Genomic DNA, 27,456 nt, shown 5'->3' on the forward strand with positions numbered 1-27,456 from the left:
TCGTGGACCGCGCTCCCGGAGCGCACCACTGGATATTACTGCTTCTCTACAAGTAGTGGTGGATTATCTCCTGAGTCTTCTCAATAAATTTTGTTTGCATTTACTTCGGCTTCCGCTTCCTAATCCGCATTACAGGTTATCTCGATCCGCATGACCAATCAAACAAATGCAGCGCTGTTGTGTAAAAAAAACCTACAAAAAGCACGTGCATGCACATTCTCATTTAATAACACACACCATGAACATTAAGAAATTTCAAGCACGCTAATATATTGCCACCATATTGGTTTTCGTTTATTTCGATCATGGGTTATCTCTACGCTTTTTGGCATCCCCCTAGGCCGGCGACATAACCGGGTTCCACTGTACTTGGGCTTTATTTGCTGTTATAATAACCTCTTAGATGTTCCACTAGATGTTGGAGGGTGCTTGGGAAATTTGTGCTCATTCAGAGACAGGGGTGTTAGTAAACTCAGATCGGTGAGTTCAAAAGGCCCAAATTCATACCAAAGATTCAATAGCAGACCACTCAAGATCTTCCACTCCAAACCATTTAAAAACGAATCTTCACGCAGCTGGCTTTGCGCACAGGAGAATTGTCATGCTAAAACAGGTTAATGCAATGGTAACAGTTTGGGGAAGAACCACATATGGCTGGAAAAGTCAGGTGTCTCAATACTTATGTCCAGAGAGTAAATGTTAACCTGACTTATCCTATGAGTCCAAACATTTGTTAACACTTTATTATCGGGCCCAGTGTTACCAGTGAGCTTGTGTGCAGCAAAATCAGAAGTAACAACAAAGATGTATACATTCGACTACATGTTCACGTCATTAGATCTAATGAAAGTGAAAATTTGTTCCCTTACAATACCTCAAAATGTTTATAAACACTGAACTCATTATACTATTATGAAAAACCAATAAATATAAGAAAGATATAAATATAAATCCTGCAACTGAAAATATGTGCTAATCATTAGCATGCGTATCTTTTTTCTAATACTTAAGATGATAAGCGTGCTAATGATTAGCACATATTTTCAGTTGCAGGATTTATTCGCATCAATTTGTTGCTTTATTTTGTACCCTAGTGGAAACTGTGAGCGAAGACCAGCTCAATTTTTTATTTTTTTTTATATTTAAATTGAATTACAGTCCTCAACACATTTATTTCCTATAAAATTAATTCTAAATTTATTTGCTGGTCCAGATTAGTTTTTTTTTTTTTATTAGAATCAGTTTAAGAAAAGCCAACTTTAGACAGCAATTGGGAAATAATGATAATATGTAAGTTATATAGTGTTCCTTTTCATGCAAAGGTATAATAAAATATAGAATTAAGCAATCACAATACAGTCCATTTTACCAAGGCATGCTTTTGCCATCTTTGCAGAATTTTATAATTATATCATTTTTTTTATTTTTACAGTTTACAAAGTTCTAAAGTAACTCTTTATCATACCTGATGCAAAATACTGCCATTTGCACTGCCATGCACTCAGACTTTATGTACATCACTGATGTGTTTAATATTTAATACTCATACTGTCTATATTGTCTCACATTGTCTTTGTTGTCTTGTCTTGTCTGTTTTGTCTTGTATAGTCCAAGCTGAATGTATAGTTTTATTTATGTCTGTACTTTGAGAGTCACTAACAGCTGGAACCAAATTCCTTGTTTGTGTCAACACACTTGACCAATAAACCTGATTCTGGTTCTGATTCTGATTCTGATTTCTCTGCCCTAGATAACTGAAATTATTTCAAAAACTGTAAAGTTCAAAGAAATTATCCTATATTTTTTAATAAATGAGAGCTTGTCTGCTCCTCAGCAAAAATAAGATGTATTTTTTAAATCCCCATAGTGCATTTGTTTCCTAAATGCCAATCATTGATAATTTTTTCCATCCCAGGTGCCAGTCTCTTTCACCATGGCCTGTGGTTGTTGGGATGCCATGGCTGTTGCACTGCTTGGAAAAATGCCTACTACCCAAACAAACACTCCAAAACACAAGTGCATACATCCACACACACACACACACACACACACACACACACACACACACACACACACACATCATGCCATGCCCACTGGAGGCCTGTTTGCTATGTGGTTGATGCCCAGGCTTACTGCCCACACGCAGTGCCAGTCAGAATTACTCTGTTCACAGGCGTAGCAGCCCAAAAAAGAGTTGTTTGTCCTCTAATTAACAACTTTAACAGGATAACAATTGGTGTGGTATGATTCATAGGCAGGATCTGAATTAAAGTGCATTCGGAAAAGTATTCACAGCACTTCACTTTTTCCACATTTTGTTATAGTTACAGCCTTATTCCAAAATAAATTACATTCATAATTTTCCTAAAAATGCTACAAACAATACCCCATGATGACAACGTGTAGTTTGACATGAAATTGAATAAATTAAATAATAAAACCTTCTTTAGACCTCAGATGGAGTTCACATCTGGCTGCCACTCTTCCTCACCACATCAAAGCCTGAAAGACACAGAGCACACAGACAGCTTCCTAACACCACTCATCCTAAATGAACAAAGTCCAAGTCCTAATCAGCCAGGATCACTCGAGGGTTCAAACCTCCAGATGAAACAGATCAGCACAAATCAGCTCTGATCACTTCAGGACTTGTAAAATGTACACCAAGCATTCGAAATCACACCAGGAATCCCACAACATCCCGGATCCCCTCCCAGACCCACATAATAAATAGAAGTCCCAATTCACCATTAAATCATTAGAGATTTAATTGTGTAATTCACATTTCTTATTTCATATTTTTCTCACTCCAAAACAGCAATGAATTGATGATATGATATGATATGATATGATATGGTATGATATGATATGATATGATATGATATGATATGATATGATATGATATGATACGATATGATACGATATCATATGATATCGTATGATATCATATCATACCATATCATATCATATCATAAAACAGCTGATATGAGAAGGAAACCGTGAGATGAACCCATTTTCATCTGGGTGACACAGAATGTCCACTTATAACAGTTCCATTATTTCTGAAGTTATCAACTGTTAACTGATAAATACAAACGTGCAAAATTGTTCATGGCAACTGCAGCCCTAAGCCAATGTAGAAAACTATAATTTCAGTCCAAATCCATCATCATGGTTCGTTTAACCCTGCACACAAATCTCATACATCTCTGGACTGTTCATTTGGAATCATCCTCAGCCACTAGGGCATACCAGTTAAAGAGAACTCCATCCAGAAGTACATTTATATACATTTAAGGCATTTGGCAGATTTCCTTATCTAGAGTGACTTACTTCTCATTTTTAAACTGAGCAGCTTTGAGGTTAAAGGGCTCCAGGAATGGCTGCTGGGTGTGGCTGGTGTTTGATCTCATGATTTTCGGATCCTTAACCTTTAAGCTACCACCTCTCAAGAAAGATGCTTTTTACATGTACTTTCTCTCTTTGCATATCCCAGTGATGTTAGGAAGCTTGGGTTAGAGCGCATGGTCAGCCATGATACAGCACCCCTGGAGTTAAAGGCCTTGCCCAAGGGCCCAAGCACAGTAGCTTTACAATACTCGGGCTTGAACCCCCTACCTTCAGTAACTCAGCACCTCAACCACTGAGCTACCACCTCCTCCAGAAGTAGGACATCAGAAAGGCTCAGGAAGGCTTAGACAGGTCCAGACAGCAGAAAGCAGATAATATCACTGGTATCTAAGCAGCATGTTTAGTTCAAGACCTGACCAACCTGGAGATGTCAAAAACATAATACTTAAACACAATTTACCAGAGATGCGAATGTTTATTTCTCCTGTTTCAAGTAAAAAAAAAAAATTAGTGTAGAGGTGTGGATTGGGATAAAAAAAGACTGCTGCAGGAGCTATTGCTTTTACTTCAATACAGGCACTAAGGTAAAAAGCCTGTGGAAAAACCCACCTCATCGAAATATTTGAAAATTTCCAAAATCATTCCTAGGTTCATCTCTGATTGCTGTTTCTGTTTTTTTTACCCCCCCAGCCTGCCAGCATGTTGCTGGGGCTTGATGTGAGGCCATTCATCACCACTTTCTGAGACACATGTTATAGGCTTAGGTCATTCATCATAGGCAGCAACAAACTGGGAATACTGGTAACAGATAAATCGTACAGTCTGTAGAAAAATGTATAGAAAAATATATCTCTGACTGATTGATTCTCTGTGCTGTTTTCACTGATTACAGCTTAAAGAAGCTAAGATTCTAAGTATTATCGTCCTTATTTCTCTTATCCTACACCAATTTGGGAATTATTGCTCTAAATGATTAAAGATGTCTATGGAACAGAAGATCTATAGAACAAGTAGGTTCCTGTTCTAAAAATCAACACTGACATACATTAAAATGCACACCTGTACTACACATAGTTGAGTCAATGCGGTCTGCTTCTCTGTCCATGGCTATATGGTTACTTCATTTCCTTTTCACACAGAATTCAGTATAACAGGTTTAAATCTGGATGTTGTATGCTGGCATTATTCATGCATAAATACTTCCTTTGTCAGACCTTCATCAGGCCCAGAATAGCGGGTAGTGCTCTGGATTTACATGGGAGGAATAAACCAGATGTTGCTGCAGGGCTAATGAGGAAAGAGTGTCTCAGTGGTGTACTAAATAAATCTCTGGATTCATTGAGTTGTAGTAGCCCAGAGTGGATGTTCCTTGGGCAATGGGGCACGTTTAAGGTTTCAGTGGTATTTCAGTAGGAAAAAAAGTCCTGTCATGTAGAAGTTCATTGCTCTAAGAAACATTTCCTTGGAAGTAATTACAATCTAAATCAGATGCTTGCTCGCATCCTATCCGCCTTGGATTCATAATAGAGAAAAACCTTATGTGATGCAGAAAAAGCAAGAAACTGAAGAACGGTGTTGAAATGCTTTTCTCCATTCTTTTTGTTTGTATTGTATTGTTTAGATGAGAATGAAAAAGGGTTCTGACACAGAATTCAACATGAAATGTTTTATTCACACCAACTTTATACATTTACAGCCCACTCTATTGGGCAAACGTGGCAAAAGTACACACATCCATTACTTTAGTAGCAGTACAGAAACTTATGTTTTAAAATACTCTGGTAAAAGTTGTACTAAATATACTTTTTTAAATATACAATAATTTGAAGTAAAGAAGTTTGAACTCTGACATGTACTTAAGTAAAAAGTAACCATTACTACTACCTGTTTTAGTGTCATGCTGATAAATGGACGTCACATAATTTTCATATTAAGACTGTCGACCGAATAAAATATTTAATCGCAACTTAAGGGCACATTTTTATCTGTTCTAAATGCACAACAAATTAATACTTTATGTTTTTAACACTCTAATCAACATGGACAAGGAGAAATATGGATGCTTTATGCAAGTTTATTATTAGAGAAACCAAATTTATAGAGCATGAAAACAAAATATTCTTGTAAATGTTTTAAAGTAATTACGATGTTTTAAATTACGTAAATAAACAGGACACCAAACAGGAACTTTTGCTATGTTTCCACACGGACGGTTAATAAGGTGATATCGGAGAAACGTTACCTCTTCAAACTTTCATACGGATTACAATAATCAGAGAATATTTGCTTCCGATGCGAATTGGTTTATTTAAAAGACATTGCGAGCTTTCTATACATACATTTCTTATGTCTGAGAGGCAAGTATTCACTGAGATTCAGGTTGTTTTATTTATGTATTTGTGAAGAGAGATGACAGAAAGAGAGATGGCAGAGAGTGCCCCTGTCTGTTTTCTATCATTTACAAAAGCACAGCTTTGTTGTTATTATGAGTGTAAACAAATAAAAGTAGATCCTTAAAAGATTCGAATGATGTATTGCTCTTATCTGTACGATCAAAATAGACAGTAAATTATGTTAATTTCTGTGTTATGAGGACAAAAAAGACACAAAACCTGCCGGCGAGTTTGTCGACCCCAGAGCGTTAATTGTGCGCATCGTGGAGGATTTTGGTGTTTAAGAGACTTGGCACATCAATAAAACAAATGTTTACTAATTAAAATTATTTTTCCTTTTTTTTTTCATTATTTATTTTATATCTGAGTAAAGAAAGGACGTCGTGAATAAATGTATGTTGCTCTAAAGGTTTTAATTTTGCCTCTATTATATTAAGTTATTTTTATATTTATATTTGTAATAAAAATGCTCAAACAGAAATGCGTGCTGCATTAACAGCGTTAATGTTACTACAAAACGAATTTAAAATGTTGTGACCCAATTATTGTATCCAAGATGAACATCAACCATTTAGAACACAAGCAGAGAAAAGATGATGATGATGATGATGATGATGATGATGATAATGATGATCAGGTGACGTTTACATCGCTGACTCCCTCAGTCTCATCCACATTAAACCCATACTTCTTGTACCCTTCTGCCTGCTTATTGTTATCTCCGTAAACTAGTCTACATCTGTGGTATCTGAGAGCCAGGAAATGATACACCAGTGGTAGATTGAAAAGCTGCGCAATGACAGGAAATGGGTTGATTGGCTGACAACGGTGTGCAATGAGAAGAAAATACGCAGACATTGTCTCAAAGCAGCTTTACACAAATCAACAGTGATGGTGAATGGTGTGCATTTGTCCCTGATGAGCAAGCCGTGGCGACTGTGGCAAGGAAAAACTCCCTTAGATGTTATGAGGAAGAAACCTTGAGAGGAACCAGACTCAAAGGGAACCCATCCTCATCTGGGTGACATCAAGAGTTTGATCATAAATCTTTCAACAATACAGAACACTGGAGAGTGAGAACTAACATGATTACTGGAGTATAAGATTATAAGTAATGTTCTTTCTGCAGTCTTAAACAGTCTATATGGTTAGTAGCTCCGAGTTTTATAAGCTCAGCATTTGTGATCACCACAGATCCAGCATCAGCTTCTCCATGCCAGAGCCTTTAAACACTCCAGGAGGTCCAATGTCAAAACTCCACACATGTAGCGGGATCCAAATGGCACTGGTACGTCTCTAGATGGTTCAGGATGTTTGTGAGTTCGGCATCTACTTCTTTAAAGGTCCGTAATCATCACGAGGTGGGAGGTGACTGGAGCTGGAGCAACCTCAGGATGCCTCGGGATGGGGAGAGAAAGAGAAGCAGTGGAGAGGAATTAGCGTAGCTGCTGTTCATGATATTAACAGCACAAGTTGATAATGTGCATGTGATCAGATGTTCTGGAGCACAAGGTTATGATGTGATGTGTGTTATGTGTAGGCTTTGCTAAAAGATACGTTTTAATCTACACTTAAATTGGGTGAGTGTGTCTGAGCCCCGAACACCGTCAGGAAGACTATTCCAGAGTTTAGGAGCTAAATGTGAAAATGCTCTACCACCTTTAGTGGACTTTGCTATTCTAGGAACTACTAGAAGCCCAGAGTTTTGAGATCTCAGGGGCGTGGCGGATTGTAGCGTGTTAAAAGACTGGATAGATACACGGAGCCAAACCATTTAGTGCTTTATAAGTGAGAAGTAATAGTTTGTAGTCTATTCGAAACTTAACAGGAAGCCAATGTAGGGACGATAAGATCGGGGTTATGTGATCATATTTTTTTGACCTTGTAAGAACTCTGGCTGCTGCATTCTGGACTAACTGAAGCTTGTTTATTAATGAAGCAGGACATCCACCTAGTAACGCATTACAGTAGTCTATTCTGGAGGTCATAAGCATGGACGAGCTTCTCTGCATCGGATATAGACAACATATTTCTTAGCTTAGAAATATTTCTAAGGTGAAAGAAGGCTGTTTTGTAACCTGATTGATGTGATTTTTGAAAGACAAGTCGCTGTCTAAAATAACACCCAGGTCTTTTACCGTTGAACTAGTGGTTACAGAACATCCGTCTAAATGCAGGTTGAGATGCTGGAGCGTCTGTATACCAGTTTTTGGGCGATGAGCAAAATCTCAGTCTTATCAGAATTTAAAAGTAGAAAGTTATGGGTCATCCAATCTCTTAGTTCCTTAACACACTCAGTCATCCGGGTTAATTGAGCTGTATCGCCTGGTTTAGATGAAATATATAGCTGAGTATCATCAGCATAACAATGGAAGCTAATTCCATGCCTTCTAATAATATTTCCTAACGGAAGCATGTATATTGTGAAGAGCAGGGTCCTAGAACTGAACCTTGCGGCACGCCATAATTTACTTGCATTAGCCTGGATAGCTCTCCATTCAAATCTACGAAATGGTAACGATCGGACAGGTAGGATTTAAACCAGCTTAATGCCTGTCCCTGAATGCCGATGTAATTTTGTAAGCGATCTAGGAGGAGATCATGGTCTATAGTGTCGAATGCAGCACTAAGATCTAGTAAAACCAACAGCGAGATGAAGCCTTGGTCTGAAGCTAAAAACAGGTCATTAGTTATTTTAACTAGAGCAGTTTCTGTGCTATGATGGGGCCTAAAACCTGACTGAAATTCTTCAAAGATATTGTTCTCTTGCAGGTAGGAACATAACTGTGCAGCGACAATCTTTTCTAAAATCTTAGACATAAATGGGAGATTTGAAATTGGTCTGTAATTTGATAACGTGTTTGGATCCAGATTAGGTTTTTAATGAGGGGCTTAATAACTGCTAACTTGAGGGATTTAGGGACGTGACCTAAAGATAGTGAGGAGTTAATAATATTTAGAAGAGGCTCACCAGTTGTATATAACACTTCCTTCAGTAATTTAGTAGGAATTGGATCTAACTGACATGTTGTCGATTTAGCTTTGGCAATAACATTATACAGCTCTTCCTGTCCTATACATGTAAAACAGTGGAGTTGTGGAGTTGAAGGTAACACTGTCTCAGGAGATGCTGTAAGAGGTTGAACTGCCACAATTGTTTTTCTAATGTTATCTATTTTTCAGTGAAGAAAATCATAAAGTCCTCACTACTAAACTGTGATGGAACACAATTTTCAGAGCCCTGATTTGTAGTTAGTTTAGCTACTGTACTGAAAAGGAACCTGGGATTGTTTTTGTTGTTTTCTATAAGTTTGCTCAGGTGTTCAGCTCTAGCAGCTTTTAGCGCCCGTCTGTAGCTGAGCATACTGTCTTTATCTGTGATTCTAAATACCTCCAATTTAGTTTTCCTCCATTTTCTCTCCAGATTACGTGCTGTTCTCTTGAGGGCATGTGTATGACTATTATACCAAGATGCAGGTGCTTGGTCTCTAACCTTTTTTAACCGGATAGGGCAACGGTGTCTAATGTGCTAGTGAGGATAAGGTCTATGTTCTTAGTTATCTCATCAAGATTAATAGTAGTTATGGGTTTAGTGAGAAATTGAGATAAATCAGGCAGGTTATTTACGAATCTGTCCTTAGTGGTTGGAACAATAGTCCTACCAGGTCGATAACGTGGTGCAACACGGCTAATCTGCTCTACCGGTAGTGTGTACAGTATGAGGTAATGGTCTGTGATGTCATCACTCTGAGGTAAAATATCTATATCAGTGACGTCTGCTCCGTGTGATATTATTAAGTCTAGTATTACAATAATCAGAGAATATTTGCTTCCGATGCGAATTGGTTTATTTAAAAGACATTGCGAGCTTTCTATACATACATTTCTTATGTCTGAGAGGCAAGTATTCACTGAGATTCAGGTTGTTTTATTTATGTATTTGTGAAGAGAGATGACAGAAAGAGAGATGGCAGAGAGTGCCCTGTCTGTTTTCTATCATTTACAAAAGCACAGCTTTGTTGTTATTATGAGTGTAAACAAATAAAAGTAGATCCTTAAAAGATTCGAATGATGTATTGCTCTTATCTGTACGATCAAAATAGACAGTAAATTATGTTAATTTCTGTGTTATGAGGACAAAAAAGACACAAAACCTGCCGGCGAGTTTGTCGACCCCAGAGCGTTAATTGTGCGCATCGTGGAGGATTTTGGTGTTTAAGAGACTTGGCACATCAATAAAACAAATGTTTACTAATTAAAATTATTTTTCCTTTTTTTTTTCATTATTTATTTTATATCTGAGTAAAGAAAGGACGTCGTGAATAAATGTATGTTGCTCTAAAGGTTTTAATTTTGCCTCTATTATATTAAGTTATTTTTATATTTATATTTGTAATAAAAATGCTCAAACAGAAATGCGTGCTGCATTAACAGCGCGTTAATGTTACTACAAAACGAATTTAAAATGTTGTGACCCAATTATTGTATTCAAGATGAACATCAACCATTTAGAACACAAGCAGAGAAAAGATGATGATGATGATGATGATGATGATGATGATAATGATGATCAGGTGACGTTTACATCGCTGACTCCCTCAGTCTCATCCACATTAAACCCATACTTCTTGTACCCTTCTGCCTGCTTATTGTTATCTCCGTAAACTAGTCTACATCTGTGGTATCTGAGAGCCAGGAAATGATACACCAGTGGTAGATTGAAAAAGCTGCGCAATGACAGGAAATGGGTTGATTGGCTGACAACGGTGTGCAATGAGAAGAAAATACGCAGACATTTCACCTTAAGTACAGTAACAATGTATTTGTACTTCATTACTTCTCTCCTCTGCTATTGGGGACACGTGTACTTCAACTACCATTCTATCAATCCATCAGCGCATCATGTTGCATAGACACTACGCATAAATAGTGTGGATAGGGGCAAGAACATCACATCAAATATCAGAAATCTTTAAACTGATTTCATGGCATGGCAAGTTGAGCTATAATTTGATAATAAATTATAACTATAAATTTGTGCTGGTGGTTCTGGATGTAAAGAAAGTGCAGATGGGTTCATGAATGTTTCAGTAGTATAAAAGACCATTCCAGTGTTTGTTATGATTCTACTTTCTTGATAAAAGCAGCCTCCATGAGAAAAGCATCCCTTCTCAGTATCAAACTCCCTCTTGGTCCACCAAATGCTGTTTCAAACCCGTCCTAACACAGTCATTGCCCCTCATCAGGCCTTAATAAGTAACTTATTGCCATCATTCCAAGATTATTTTACATCGGTGGCTATTTAAGTGATACAGTCTGAAAGCCGGTAGAAGACTAGAGGACAAATCAAGGCTGTTAGGCAGGAGTTAAGCGGCCACAGTCGAACACTATGACCTGATGTAAACTCTTTCCAAGTCTCCAGTGGATCTCCAGAGAATGAAAGGCTGCAGTCGATTATCTTCACTGTTCACTTGAGATTTAACAACAGGGCAGAGCAAAACCAGACAATGGCAGAAATTAGAGACTTGTTTTTCATTAAGGAGCATTCACACGCGCTGCACGTTTTTTTTTAGAAAATCACAGTGCTCTCATTCGGTCACACTTCTATTAGACTATTATCAATGATCAAAGCTTGATGCAAAAAACATTATCCCGACATAGTACTAATATGTGTGCAATATATGTACAATAGGTAATGTGTACAATAAACAATTTATAACCTTAAGAATAAGAATTAATATAGGTATATAGTAGTTTACACTATAAGTATAATAAAAGTATACATTTTATATTATATTGTCAGCCTCTTTTTTTTTCTAATCAAAAATAAATCCATTAAAATAAATGAACAGAAAACCGATTTCAGAAACTACAATTTTTTTACACACTCTTAATAAGAATCATCTGCTGTATAGGTTCCTGTGAATGAACAGTTTTAGTCGCCGTTTCCTAATGTCTAATGCAACACTACACGTATAATAATTTTAATATTATTGTAAAACAGACTTGTGTTGAGTTCAGTAGAATGTGTTTTCGATAACCCAATGCACTCACCATTCAAGTAATTAAAGTTATGACAAGATAAATGCTGGCAATAGCAAAAACGAGCAAATGACAGCTGAGTCTTGCTGTTTAGCATTTTCCTGTGAAGTCAAAAAAACAGGGACTCTAACTGGAAAACCATGTCGCACTACTTTTACTTCAGAAATGACAAAAAAAAATTTGGATGAGTAAAATTACACTGCTATGACACTTAGCATCAACCACTAGCCCAGTTTCAAACGAGAACACAAGAGTGTGCTTTGTGTAATGACTCAACCTCATTATACTACATGAGAAATATCAATTCTTAGTTCTGCATGCAGAGAGTGTAATAAGCAACAGTTTAACGCTGACCTTAAGCAGTCCTTAAACAAGACTCATGTTAAAAAGTCAGTCACCCAGAGCATACTTCCTACTCTTGGCCTGCTGGTGTGAATGGGCTCTTTCTTTTCACCAGTCAGTCACACACTTCGCTGTGGGAGTTTAATTACTTTCACTCCTTTGCCTTTTCACCGAGCCCGCTGTCTGCCAGACCCACGCTGCATATTTCTGAACCGGCTGCAATTTGTTTGTGTTTATCATCGTCTGACTCAATCGCTCACCCTGTGCTCTCTGTGCGTGAGAACAAGTTTGGGTTTTCATTGGTGCCGATGTTCTGGCATTCCTTCGACACACAAAGACTGGAAGTACACAAATTATCCTGGAAATGAATACAAATATTTAAATGTGGATGTCATCAGTGTAAACAGTGGTGTGTATGTTTATTTGTACAGGTTAATGTTGACTCATTTATGTCGCTAATATTGTGACTTTGAGACTGTAACGTTTAACTGGTTGCTTTGTGATTATTTTAAGCACCTAAGAGAGAAAAAATAAGTCAACCACGAGGTGATGAATGTGATTTGAAGTTGATTTGCCGAGCTGATTTTCTAGAAAAGCAATCAACACCTTGAAAATTCAACAAAAAGAAGTAAAAACATTAATTCATGTAACTTTAGCAAGTTATTATGGACATAATTTACACACATTTGTTGCGAACTAACAAAATGTGTAAATTATGTCAATAATAACTTGCTAAAGTTACACACAAAATGTACACAATAGTGAAATGTTAAAATGTTTTATTAGATGTATTAGGTTATTAAAAAAACGATGGATTTTTAGGTTGCTCACAAAAAACATAACATGTATTGTATTGTATTGTATTGTATTGTATGTACTCCATATTGCATTGAATTATCAATTACAACCATTTGTTCAAAATAAAATATCAGTTACCTAAAATAATTGGTACAGTAACTGATATTGACATTGTAAACCAACCCACATCCATCTCAAAACATTTGTCTGTATACTGTAGATAAATTTTTACCAAATTCCAATAATAGAAAATAACCCCAAGGATAATGTTTATGGATAAATGATGAACTCTGTTTCTGAACATGTGATACGTAAACAGCAGCTGTTTGCCCAGAAGCAGATGAATCATTCATTTGCTTTCTGTAAACGCTCTTCCAGTCCAGAGCCGTGTTAAAACCAGAACCTATACGGGAAACACAGGGCTACTGCTGGAGAACATTTTTGGTGGACAGCCAATCCACCAAACACATCTTACACACACACACACACACACACACGCACGCACGCACACACGCACACACACACACACACACACACACACACACACACACACACAAACACCCTACAAAAAAACTAAAATGAGGAGCTAATATTATTATAAAAAATTAATAAATTAATAATATTAAAATAAATTTGTAATATTACCTATATATAAAAAAATGAATAGTTAAATTAAATAAATGAATAAAATAAATATTGCACATATTTGAATAGCTGTCCTATATCAGTTCTATAATCAGTAAGAGGATGATAGTTGTTTGTAGGTGCAAATCAAATATAAAATATATATAAAAAAAGAATATAAAAAAAAGATTTTAAAAATTATTATATGAAGATATAAGAATATCTAAAATGACTTACATAAAGTCTCAAAACTTGTGAAAAAAAAGATAAATAACAACACATGAACAGTTTGTAAAATGTATATATTTGATAGACATCTGCTACAAGCTATTTAAGTAATGTTTTTCGTAGTTATTGATTTTATGTTTTATCGTTTCTAAATAACATTTTTGAGAAATTTCCTTTAAACAGGTTTATGATACAACAGAGAAATTACTACTCTGCATTTGAATAAATTCTTAATTGTCAAGTCACAGGTTTAATTTATAATCAACAACATCATATAATTGATTAGATTCTGTAGTAACAGCTCAGGTGGACGACCCACATAAACAGCTTAAAACTCTTTCTATACAGCACAGTTTTTTATAAGGAAACATTTATTAAATATTTGTGGATGGAGTCTGTAGCATCAAAACTTCAGTTCAGTCATAGCTGAAGCTTTTTTGTAATCTTCAGAAAAGCAGATTTTATGCCTTGCGGTTTTACTGTAACGTGACAAGCTGCATCTTATTAACTTCAGACGAGAGAGAAAAAACAGAGGATACTGAGTGACTGTTTATAGCTGCCGTAAAATAAATAAAAACAGGAACTAACTTATTTCAGGGACTTTCCACAACATTTAATGTAACTTTAAATGAATTAAAATTACGACGTCAGTCTTCGATTAATAAAAAAATTCACTGGCAAATTGCTGTTGTGTAAGAGGACTAAAAATATTTCAGATAATTATTTTAATTTATTTTTTCAATATATATTATATGAAATACTGTTGGCACCCCAGACCTTCCTACATAAATACCTGACTTTATTAACACCCTTGTGGCTGAATGAGCTAAAATCTCCACAAACTAATTTTATCATCTAGTGGAACATCTTCCCAGAAGAGTGGAAGATATTAGCACATAAAACGGGCATTAAATGTGGAATGGATATATATTAAAAAAAAAGCAAATACAAATAATATGTTTAGGCGTCCAAAAGAATCTTCTATATCGTGTGTAATTGACCTACAAACTTCCTTTATCGCTATGCAATCCTGCTGTATTTCTGCTTCACTTGTACTTAAGGCATTTTTCGTCATTCTGTTTTTGATTTTGAAACACTTTCTCCAAAGTAGTAGCTAAAAAAACTTAGGTAATGTTCTATCAATTCTATTCCTCTCTGCAAGACTGGGAAGTCAGGAGGCCGTCAGCGAGCACTCTTACGCTGACATTCTGGAGATTTCTAAACCTGATGTGATGAAACTGATCTCCTGCACTAATGGACAGTGTGTTGTTCTGTGCTCAGAGGAAATAGATGTGAAAGAGTAGTCAGGAAGCAGGACACACTCTACGCACACGCCTTTGTCAACTGGCCCAGGCTTGATGTCATTTGAAACAACAATGGAGACAAGAAATGGAGCCTGACTCTGGTGCGTATATGGAGGAGTGTCTAGAATTTTTAAAACAGTTAGTTAAATCATACATGGATATTGTTTAAGCGATCTCATGATAGTCTGTAAAATGGTCAAACAAATGGATAAATACTGGAGATGTATGGCACAATGAAATCAATGCAGAGGTCATAATGCATAATAAAGATCATGTTTAGTGCAAGGTCATCTTGGTTGAAGCCTTTTCCAAACAAAAACTAGAAAAAACTGAGAAACTCATGCCGCATGAAACACAGGAGAACACTGAAGTGTCATACACTTCACAAGTAAAGTGGTATACAAGTGTATACACACAATAAAGTGATGTCAATGAGATTAAAGAAATTAAGGAATACAGGTTTCCAGTGCGAGCAACAAACAGGGAATGGCTGGAGAAACCAGGAAGTAAACCAAGAAGCATACAGAAGTTAAGTAAAGTATTAAGGAAATACAAGGGTAAAAAGACTGTTAATTTTGCATCACAAAACCTACTTATAATAGCTATAGTTTATACCATAGAGCTGAGATCTGACTGAAATGTGACTGGTCAGGATGTGTATTCATTGCTTCTATAGTAACAGCTCATTCATATGGACTTGTAACGCAGATGCTTTACATAAATGGATTTTAAATAATATGTGTAATGCTGGATTTGGTGAAAAAAAATGTGTTTATTTAACATTTATGGAAGGAGTCTCCAGTGTCAGTGCTTTGTGACCATCAGAGGCAAAACCAGGAAGTCGGTATGTCGGTTTTCCGATATATTCAGGACATAGGGAACTCAGTAACCTCAAAAGCTTTGCTTTTTTTGCCTTAAGGAATTAAGGGAAAGATTGTTTGCAGCTGCTATTAAATAATTGCAAACAAACACGAACAAACTTGTTTCGCATGGATTCCTCAAAGTTACGCATATCTATGATACAAACTAAATGAAACCGTAGGCGAACTGCTATGGTATCAGAAAAAAACACACACTTCAGGGTGGTAACACGAATTCTGCTTCTTCACCCCACCTTCTTACACAGAATCTTACACAATAATTGTAATGACTTCCTTACAGAGAATTCGCAGTCGCATAGATTTCACAAAATATGTGATGGAACTTTATTCCATTAGCAGTACATGTGACCACACCCACTTCATACACAATGATATATCTTACAAAATGCTTCTCACTTTGTTAATGTATACATACTTGATCATATACTCATACACTTGATCAACTTCTCATCAATAAATTTTTATCTATTCATCCATTTATCAGTCCATTTCGTGACTCCCTAAGACAAGAAAATAATGCTATGGACATGCAGTAATAGCATTTTTTACTAATGTGATATTGTATCTCAGAGTGTAGGAGTTATATTAGAGTGTATTACAACTGGAGTTATGTCATACCTTATGTCATACTAATACGCATAACGACTGTTTATTAGTATTTCTCATCTCACTGATGTCTCATTAGTGACATAAAAAAAACAATAATTAAAAAAAAGAAGTGAGCCACAATGAGCTATTTCTAATGATTTATTTCCCTCTGGTGGTGAAAACAGGTAAAACAACCGAACATGTGTTCAGCAGTATTTTAACATCCAGTTGGATTCCTTTTTACTTCTTTTTAGTTGATTCATGGTTCCATTTGAAAGAAATTCTTAAACAGATTAAATGTTTATATAAAAAATACTGTAATACTGTATTTTCATTATTCCTGTGAGAAGTTAGAGGTTGTAACAATAGTTTTTGATATGAGAGAAATTTCATGTGAACTCAAACATAGCAGACATTTTGTTATTAAGTTTTACAATAAACAAAAGAGTTTCTGTTTTTTCGCTTACTATTTCCCAGGGACATTTAATGACATTAATAAGTTATGTTCAAACAGAAACTATGGATATGGCGATGCGAACACTCGGCTCAAATTTCCAGAATGCAATTCAAGCTATAGGAGACCAAATCAAGTATGCGGATCACGAATCAGAATTTTATTTTAAGAAGAAGGAGGATCATAGGGTGACGTATAAGAGTGGAGGAAGGTGCACACAGGTGGACTATGTTCTGTATAGGAGATGCAACCTGAAGGAGATTGGAGACTGTATCAGATGGTGGTCTGTAGGATGGTTTTGGAGGTGAAGAAAAAGATTAGGAGAGTGAAGACTGAAAGAAGAATAAGATGGTAGAAACTTAAGGATGAAGACCGTAGTGTGAGGTTCAGGGAAGAGGTCAGACAGGGGCTCGGTGGTGGTGAAGAGGTGCTGGATGATTGGGCAACTACTTCAGAAGTGATAAGGGAGCCAGCTAGAAAGCTACTTGGTGGGACATTTGGAAATAGAAAGGAAGACAAAGAGATGTGGTGGTGAAATGAAGAAGTGCAGGAGAGCATAAGGAGAAAGAGGTTGGCAAAACAGAATTGGGATCGACAGAGTGATGAGAAAAGGCAGGAGTACAAGGAGATGCGGCAGCAGGTAAAGAGTGATGTGGTGAAAGCCAAGGAAAAGGCATATGAGGAGCTGTATGTATGAGGGAGTATTTTGAGCAGCTGATGAATGAGGAAAATGAGAGAGAGAAGGTGGGATGATGTGGAGATGGTGAAGCAGGATGTAGATAGGATTAGTAAAGAGGAAGTGAGAGCAGCAATTAAGAGGATGAAGAGTGGAAAGTCGGTTGGACCAGATGACATACCGGTAGAAGCGTGGAGATGTTTAGGAGAGATGGCTGTGGAGTTTTTAACCAGGTTGTTCATCAAGATTCTGGAAGGTGAGAGGATGCTTGAGGAATGAAGAAGGAGTGTGCTGGTACCAATCTTTAAGAATAAGGGAGATGTGCAGATCTGCAGTAACTACAGAGGAATTAAGTTGAGGCCACTGTGGCGACCCCTAATGGGTGAAGGCGAAAGAATAGGAAGAAAAGAAGACGTTTATGTCATACGGCCTTATCCAGAGCAACTTACAACTGAGCTGTGGAGGGTTAAGGGTCTTGTTTAAGCTCAAGGGTCCAGCAATGGCAGCATGGTGGTGGTGGTGGGATTTGAACCTGTGACCTTCTGATCCAAAGTTGAATGCCTTAAAAACTGTTAAATTAGGAACCACTGCACAATAAGGAGACTCTCTAGCAGCCTATTACATGGCAGATGCTTTACATAAACGAAAAAAAACATGTAAGTGTTGCTTTTCTGTAAGAAGTCTCAATTGTTGGGGCTTTGTAACAGCCAGAAGTAAAGATGTAACCGGGTTTTACAGGAGGGGTTTCTGTTTGTCTTAGACAGAGGGGGATGTGTTCGATTCCCTCTACTGCCCAGGCTCTGATCCTGCGTTAGGAAAGAATTCATTGAAAAGTCTTCGTTTACAGACTTGGAAACGGATCACGTGATTGCGCCCACTGTAAAGTAGGTGTCCGGAAAAATCGCCGGAATAAAAATCCTGGGTCCTTCAGGCAGCCCCGTGGCACACTGGAACCGAGAGCTGTCACTTGGTTCGGAATTTCATTCATTGTTCCTGGTTCCTGTTGAAGCAGATTTCAGGAATTACTTTCCATCATGTTCGAGGAAGCGAGCGAGGTGTTCGAGAATATGCTGAAATCGTCCTTTCCGCTGACGATCTTCGTGTTCCTGCCCGCGGTGTTGATCCTGGTGTCTCCTCTCCCGGCTGAAGCGGCGCATGAGTTCACGGTGTACCGCATGCAGCAATATGACCTACAGGGACAGAACTACGGTACACACCTCCTCTTAGCACAGCGTTACGCGTTTATTTAATTTAATTTGATTATAAATGCTAATGTAATGATTAACTTGGTCATCATATATACGTATATATGTGTGTGTTTATGTGCGGGTGAGTGTGTGTTTGTGTGTGTGTGGGGGTTCATCCACCTGCAAATACACTGCTTTAAAATGCTAGTTATGCTAGCTAGCTCAAGGAGCTGACTAGCATTGTAGTAATACTTTTATAAAAATTCAAATATAAAGTCACGTTCGGCTTGAAAACGATAAATCCTTTAATTTAAAGTTGTCCCTTTAATGTAATAATACATACACTTTTATATAAAAAGGTACAAGTATGTTTAGATGCATAAGTATTGGCACCCAACATTACATTTCATATTGAGGTCATTTTTTTTTTTTCCTTTCCATAAGTACGTCATTTGTGTTTTTGTTTTTATCAAAAGGGATTTTCGAACACGGTTGAAATCAAGAGAAAAATCAAACGGATTTTTGAGACTATTGAGAATATTGAGAATATTTGATAAATAATAATAATAATAATAATAATAAAGTTGACAAATGTTCTTTGGAGTCTTTGGGAAATATGAATGGCATTGTGAGTTTATCAGATTCTGGTAATCCGTCATTGGCAGAATGTTAACCGAATGGATCACTTATAAAGACTCCAATCAGTGCATGCATCTGAATCATGCAATAGTTGCGACAGCCTCAGGATTTTACATGTAGAAAGTCTGTGGTCTGAAGTGTAAAGCAGTTTAAAATTGTTCAAAGATCCTCTAGAAATAACTTTATCCTGATTTCAGTTTGTAGGATGTGGTGCAGTACTTAAAATGCTTTGTTTGTGCTTATTGAAAAGGGTGGGGTGCTAATATTTTTCACTCTACTCTGTAATGATGATGTTGCTATCGCTTGTTGATATTTTGTCCCTGAAGTGACTCTGCCCTGTGTTTGCAGGATCAAGGAATGCGATTTTAAACACAGAGGCCCGTACGGTAGAGGCGGAGGTGCTAAGCCGTCGCTGCGTGATGATGCGACTGGCTGATTTCTCCTATGAGAAATACCAGAAGGCTCTCCGGCAGTCCGCGGGGGCCGTCGTCATTATTCTCCCCAAGAACATGTCCACGATGCCGCAGGACATCATGCAAGTAAGAATCGGCTCCATGTCGTCTGTGCTGAGACACGGGTTACGTTAAGCACAAACACTTATAATGTACGTGTGTTTTGTTTTGTAGCAGTTCATGGAGCTGGAGCCAGAGCTGATGGCCACAGAGACCATCGTTCCCGTTTACTTTGCTCTGGAGGATGATGAACTGCTGTCTATTTACACCCAGACGCAGGTCTCCTCTGCTTCACAGGGTTCCACCTCTGCGGCTGAAGGCACGTCGTCACGTCACCCAGCTTGCAGCGCTGTTGAATTTTAGATTCAGAAATTCACGATATATTTTGTATAACGGAAGCAATTTTCTTCCTCTTTTTCTTTCTCTTTCTTTTTATTATTCCTCCTTCTATTTTTGTCTTCCTCTTTTTCATGTTCCACCTTTGAGTCATTCGTTTATTTATTTTCTTCATCTTCTGCATATTTTCAGGATTTGAACACACTCACTAAGCACAGTTTGGTCTGTGTTTCTTCTGTCAATTTGAACCATTTATTTCTGTTCATTTCTCCAGTGCTGCTACACTCCGCCACCGCAAACGGGTTTCAAATGGTGACAAGCGGAGCGCAGAGTAAAGCTGTGAGTGATTGGGCCATCACCAGCCTTGAGGTAAGCTTTCGTATTCAGCTGTATGTGGAACCAGAAGGTTGATCTTAAATTTTGTTGGTGTAATTCGGTCACTAATATTGTTTCAAGGATTTAATATGGGAACAACCTGGCTTGGTTTTGTGTACACCAAATATGATCATATGCTTTCATTAAAATGCTTTCCTTGTTGCTGTTCATGGCTTTTAGGGTAAATTAGCAGGAGCGGGAGGAGAAGATCTGCCCACCATCGTCCTTGTGGCCCACTATGACTCTTTTGGAGTGGCTCCGGTGAGGACCTCTGGTCTGGTATCATAATATACTCTTAGGAACATGATCGATAATTTTTTAAAAATGCAATATTTGAATTAAAGTTTGACTAAAACTGTTATCAATGTATTTTAACTGTGAAATTGAAATTGGCCAATAACAAGATGCTGATTCTCAGTCAGCTTTCTATTTAAAAACGTTTTTGATTGTATTGATATGTTTAAGTGATGGCATTTGATTAATTAAATAAAGGCCAGATTTACCCTGCTGACAGCAAGGTGCATATCAGTAATTGTAACTAATATGATTAACCAGTAGTGTTCGACTCATTTATAAAAACAAATTAACACTCTGCGCCTACGGTACATTGTATAACCGCATTGCATTCTGCAAGTTTAATTTTTTTTATCCGAATATTCCCTATGAACCTGAAAACACTGCAGATACTTCAGTCTAAACATGTGTCCCAGGGTGGAGTTTTCTTTTAGATCACTTACTGTATGTAATATTCACACTGCTTATTTTACTAAGCATTTTCTCCCTGTGTGGTGTTAGTGGTTGTCGTACGGTGCCGACTCCAACGGCAGTGGCGTGGCTGTTCTCCTGGAGCTGGCTCGACTCTTCTCCAGACTCTACTCCCACAAACGGACTCATGCTGGGTAGAAAAATCACTCCATCATTGTCGTACCAATAGAAAATCAAATACAAGCCAAAATATTGCTTTAGATTCCCATGTGCAAGCAAGTTTTCTTGTTTTTATAGGTATAATCTGCTGTTTTTTCTGTCTGGAGGAGGCAAGTTTAACTATCAGGGAACTAAAAGGTGGCTAGAAGATAATTTGGACCACACAGGTAAGTACGCATGTACTACAGCTTTGGGGAAGATAGTCAGTGATGGAGTGTAAGATCAAAACATTTTTTATTCTTGTTATACCACATTAGTTTGGCCAAAATTACATAATATTTGAATCTATTAGTAGTTATATTTAATGTTATTGACTGTTCCTTTTTTAATATCTCTGTTAGAATCCAGTCTCCTGCAGGATAATGTGGCATTTGTCTTGTGTTTGGACACACTGGGGAACGGGGACAATCTTTACCTGCACGTGTCTAAACCTCCCAAAGAGGGCACTCCTCAGCACGCTCTCCTCCGAGAGTTGCAAACGGTAACATGAAAGAAAGAAATACAAACCCTGACTTGATTTTACATTTCAAACCAAAACATTGAATCATCATTGAACTGATCGGCATAATTTTGCTTTATTTTCCCATTAGATTGTATCTGAGCAGTACCTGGAGCTGAAGTTTTCCATGGTGCATAAGAAGATTAACCTGGCCGACGACACCTTGGCGTGGGAACACGAGCGCTTCGGGATCCGCCGCCTTCCCGCCTTCACGCTCTCGCACCTGGAGACCCACCGCAGCTCCATGCGTAACTCCATCATGGACATGCGGTCAGTCTCGCTGACATCCTGTCGCTCCGTCTGTGTCCCTGTGTAGCCAACTAATGCAGGGTGTTTGTGTTTAGGACTCATGTGGACCTGAAAAAGCTTAGCAGGAACACTAAACTGATCGCAGAGGCTCTAGCACGAGTCGTTTACAACTTGACTGAGAAGGTGAGCTTGTTGAAAGATTTCTTGACTCAAATTCGTAAATGAAAGCAGGCAAGCCACTGAGAAACTTCCTTTCATTAGAAATGCTAAAATGATAATAAATATCCTTTATAAAAGCTGACATTCAGTATACTGGATACACAGATTCTAAATAACATCTAACTTAGTGGTTAAGGCATGGGACCAAATCTACCAATTCTGGGCCCCTGAGAAAGGCTCTTAACCCCATAGCTGCTCATTTGTATGAATGAAATAAACGTGCACAGATCAGGCATAACATCATCACCACCTGCCTAATATTGTGTTGGTCACCCATTTGCTGCTAAAACAGTTCCGACCCATTGAGCATTTACAGCATTAACTTTTTCAGTAATTTGAGCTACATGCGCTCGTCTGTTGGATCGGACCACACGGGCCAGCCTTCACTCCCCACGTGCATCAGTGAGACTCGACCGTCCATGACCCTGTCGCCGGTCCACCATTGTTCCTTCCTTGGACCACTTTTAATAGATACTGACCACTGCAGATTGGGAACAGCCCACAAGAGCACTTGTCAAACTCACTCAAATTTTCACTTGCTGCCTAATATATCCCACCCAATAACAGGTGCCATGATGAAGAGATAATCTGTGTTATTCACTCACTGGTCATAATGTTATGCCTGCTCTGTGTAAGTCTCTCTGGATGAGGGTGTAATGCCTTAAATGTAAAAAAACAAAAATCAACATTGCTGTGGTGTAATTTACATTAATGTAGTAAATGGTGTTGGTGTATTTATTTAACAGATTATAGAGGAAGGAAAAGTAAAAAGTACACTGGTATAACAGCATCTTATGAATCCCGCAGGGCACAAATGGAGATCTGGAGATCTTCACAGAGCAGATGGTAAGTAAATGACTCATGGCCCGTCTCTTGTCATGTCCAACATCGAGAGTCTGTTTTGCAATTTAAAATTGCTGTTTCAATGCAGAGCCTTAAAATCAAGAAAAACTTATTGGCCTACTGATGGATTTGTTTTATATGTACTGGATAGTAACAATAATACTTGTTCGGATCAAATGAAACAGTAACGATGACGTATATTTATTGTGTTTTTAAGGGCAGACATATCTTTCACTTGACATAATCCTAGCATCACTATGCTGCCACTGCTGGGGCCTTGAACAAGGCATTTGACCCTGGCATTCGGTTGCTGTCGCTAAATGAGATATAAGATGAGATTAGATAAAAAAAGCTTGAAGATTAAAAACGAGTGCTAGCATTTTTACCAGATTCAATCACATTTTCAGGGTGTTGGTTCTCTTCATGTGTAGTATAAAAGTTAAACTCTCTAAAAGCAGAGTCTGTAAGAACCGCACGATCTTAAACCTGGTCTTTTTGTGGTTGTGTGGGTTTTTCTCTTCTTCTTTCTATGTCAGATTTAAAAGCTGAGGTTTGTTCAGCCAATCGCAATTCAAATGGCTAGTTTGAATTTCCCCGCAGCTGCTATGTATTTCCAGTAACGCAATAGACACAATATATGTTTGCTGGTGATTCAGCTGAAAAGCATGCAGTTTGGTTCACCACATCGCATCATGCATGCTGTAATCAGCAGGTGCAGGAGGATCAACTGCTCTCGCTGGTCAACTGGTTGAGCGCTCAGCCTCGAGCCGCCCAGCTGGTGGACAAAGACAGCAGCGTGGTCAGCACCCTGGAATATTACCTCGGCCGCTACCTCAAAGACGTCAGGCGACATTTCGTCAAAGCCGACAAGAGGTACCGTTTAACACCAGCAGCTTGACATGATTGCATGCGTGTCTTTGTAGAACTCCCATTGGTTCACACACACAACCTTCTACATTTTATTTTCTCATTTTCTCCCAGGGATCCTGAGTTCGTCTTCTATGATCAGCTGAAACAGACTATGAACGCGTACAGGTGAATATCTAACACCAGAAACACAGTAGAACACATCATGATTTTCAGTGTCGGTACATTAATATAGCTTCTCTCATCACCTGTGTGTTTACATTTTTTCTGGTGCTAAACATAACTGGGACATGTTTTTTTGTAAAATATCTGCACATAGAGCACAGTACAGTGTGGTACTTGTACTTGATTTCTTTTGGTCCGTAAGTTTTATAATTCTAAAAATATATAAAAGTGCGTTTTTTCATGCCCGGTTGTTTTCAGCGTGACGAATGATTCGCATTTCCTGTAGACAGTCCGAGTGAGCGGCAGGTCAAACGTCAGAGGAACATCATCCATATTTATGATGTGGTGCGGCCCGATTCAGTGGGAGCGCATCTGCTTTAATATAAAGAGTTTCTTTGGTTCACCTGAACCCGTTCCACAATTTTATTGGTCTAATGTTATTGGGTTTGGTGTTTTGGCTTGAAGCTTGTGAAACCGGGAAAAACCCAGGAAAAATCCATATATTAGCCGCTTCGTTGTTTAAGCCGCGGGGTTCAAAGAGTGGGGGAAAAAAGTAGCGGCCTATAGTCCGGAAAATACAGTATTTTGTCTGCAGGGTTTAAGACATCATGTGTGTTTTGTTATGGAGGAATGCCCAGTGAATGTAGGGGGTGTGGCCTCAGTAATCCAGAAGTAAGTGTGCTGTGTGCATGTGATTGATTAATGTGCAGGGTAGAAATGATCCTGCAAGAATTTATTCAACAGGATTTAAATTCCTTTTTACAGGCCAACCTGCAATTTTGAAAATTCCCAGTATATTCACGTTAATTCCTATGGAAACGTTTGAAAATACCTGGAATTTTGCAACTCTAATAATATGCATGTTATTGTGTTTAGATATGCACAAATATTTCTTATATTAAACTTGTCTGTGGTGCAAAAAAAACAGTTCATACTTACTTTAGTTAGTTAATTTGAATAGGTTTAGGAATTTATTTATTTATTTATTTATTTTTTTTTTTTTTTTTTTTTTTTTATTTTGACCCTTCTGAGACAGAGTAACTTCTTTTCCACAACTACAGGATATATCTTCCGACTTGTTTATGAAATGAGAAGCGACTCATTGCACCAGTTAAAGTTCAATAACTTGTTGCCAGCAGAAACATATTAATCACTGCATTATTTATCCAGTGGAAGCTCTTCCTTATTTGCTTTGCTAAATCCAGGTGGTGACTTTATTATTATTTTTTTGACTATGCAGTGTAATTACAATAGTTGTGAGTGGAGAACTGAGGAGACATCATTCCATACCCATAATTGAATTGCTTATTCGGTACAGTTGTTTGGATTTGTCTCATTAAAGCACCATGCAATCTGTCGAAAGGATCGAAAAGGATTGCTTGTTTGTTGCTTTGCTGGTACCTTATTTGCCTTACTGTCCGTTTTAAAGTTAAAAGTGTTGGTTACTAGACATAATTGTAAATGCACTCCTTAAAACCATGCCCACGCCATTTCAAATGTGATTCTGCCTTCAAAATATTTCTTCTAGAGAAATAAACGTGCTATTTACTATCGGTTGTAACACCCTTTTCTTTTTTTAAAAAACTTTCAGAGTAAAACCAGCCATCTTCGACCTGATTCTGGCACTGTGCATTGCTGCATATCTCGGCGTAGTGTACTTGGCTGTACAGGTGAGGCTCAAAAATTTACCACAATTATAATTTAAATGCTATATCTATTTTAGAAAGTGGCGGTTTGGTTGACTTTGCTTAATTTTTTCAGCTTGCATGTATTGGACATTTCATGTGGGTCTGAGCAGATTGCCAGAAAATAAAACTATGGATAAATATATAATGATTTACTTTGCTTGGTGGTTCAGTCATGAACTGCATTTTTCTTGCAGCACATTATGTGCAACCCATTGTCTTGGTGAAAATGTAACTTGATGCTAATGAGAGATTAAAAGCTAGAGTGCAGTATTAATCATCTTGTGTTTTGTCCCGGCAGCATTTTGGAATTTTGTACAGCATTCTTCGCCGGGTCACGGCACCTCGAGTCAAGCAGCATTAACACCGCTAAAGCTCTCTTCATCCCTGCAATATGAGGGACTCCTGCAGTCTCACCATGGAGCCAAGAGTGTGTTTGTTTTTTTTATTTTATTTTCCTTTTCTTTTTTTTTCCCCCAGGAAAATGGGATTACGTTTTCCTCGTCATGTTTGTTGTGTGTGCGCGATTGCTTGCTCGTCCTTCTCAGTCCAGGGACAGCTTTTTTTACAGTCTTCCTTCCTGTCTAACACTGCCTCACTCCCCTCTTCCTCGGTCTGAAGCTAGTGAGATCTCTGCCAAGTAACAGTGAGTCGTCTTCTTGGGCAGCTAAAGTCAAAATGGGCCAAAACCCAGCTTAGTGTTAGCTAGTTGGAGAAATCTAGTCAGTTTGGAAACTGTTCAGATGTGACGCTTCATTTCAGTCCAGAATTTCGTTTACCATTTTTGATTCAGATTGATAGACGTATTCATCTTGATTTTGCTGCGTGACCGGACACACCTTTATTTATCAAGGGACACCCGGGGTTCAATTTGATCAGGTATAAAAACAAACTTGGCCGTGTGATAAATCTTTTCTTTCGTTTTACTGCTTCGTCCGAAGTTCCACTAACCCCGAACTCACGTTGGCAGCAATGTGATAAACGGCAATCGCCCTTTTCTAATAGGAGTGGCTAATTCTCGCCTAAAATAAAGCAAAATGTTAACGATGTGAAGTGGGCGGAACATTTTATGCAAACTAGAAAATCAATTTGGCATATACCATTAGGACTGAAGTGTGGGAGGGTGTTTTTCTTTTCACCACCACTGTGAAAGATTTCTGTGTCGTTTTGTTTCTACCTTTTGTTCCAGTTTGCAGCTCCTGCGCCTCGCTCTGCTGCTACATATTTTATTAAATATGAGGTACTTCAAACTTTGACGTTATTAAAATACAAAAATATAATAGTCATGAGTCATTTAAACGTTTTAGGTTTATTTTTTCATTTGTAGACAGTCGT

At 37.9% G+C, this 27,456-nt stretch overlaps 1 protein-coding gene across 2 annotated transcripts; it reads left to right on the top strand.

The window, feature by feature from the left end:
- Positions 1-18,559: 18,559 nt before the first annotated feature.
- Positions 18,560-27,168, top strand: ncln (nicalin). 2 transcript variants are annotated; one of them, XM_046857328.1, is made up of 15 exons: positions 18,560-18,890; positions 19,856-20,046; positions 20,134-20,278; positions 20,570-20,664; positions 20,851-20,931; positions 21,466-21,569; positions 21,673-21,761; positions 21,936-22,075; positions 22,185-22,363; positions 22,438-22,525; positions 23,369-23,407; positions 24,117-24,277; positions 24,386-24,439; positions 26,028-26,106; positions 26,423-27,168. In XM_046857328.1, the coding sequence occupies exons 1-15, from the start codon at positions 18,716-18,718 to the stop codon at positions 26,483-26,485; spliced, it is 1,683 nt and encodes a 560-aa protein (XP_046713284.1). In that variant the 5' UTR covers positions 18,560-18,715; the 3' UTR covers positions 26,486-27,168. The 2 variants fall into 2 exon arrangements, with proteins under 2 accessions (XP_046713284.1, XP_046713283.1); XM_046857327.1 differs by having other exon boundaries at positions 18,582-18,890; positions 24,114-24,277.
- The last annotated feature ends 288 nt before the right edge of the window (positions 27,169-27,456 follow it).

Source organism: Silurus meridionalis, chromosome 9 (assembly GCF_014805685.1).
Source record: "Silurus meridionalis isolate SWU-2019-XX chromosome 9, ASM1480568v1, whole genome shotgun sequence".
Taxonomy (NCBI): Eukaryota; Metazoa; Chordata; class Actinopteri; order Siluriformes; family Siluridae; genus Silurus; species Silurus meridionalis.

What these genes read in the sequence shown, in the direction of transcription:
- ncln (XM_046857327.1), top strand. Translation starts at nt 18,716, where the DNA reads ATGTTCGAGGAAGCGAGCGAGGTGTTCGAGAATATGCTGAAATCGTCC. An exon ending in AACTCCATCATGGACATGCG is followed by an intron (nt 22,364 to 22,437) that starts GTCAGTCTCGCT and finishes GTTTGTGTTTAG; the next exon opens with GACTCATGTGGACCTGAAAA. An exon ending in TAGTGTACTTGGCTGTACAG is followed by an intron (nt 26,107 to 26,422) that starts GTGAGGCTCAAA and finishes TTGTCCCGGCAG; the next exon opens with CATTTTGGAATTTTGTACAG.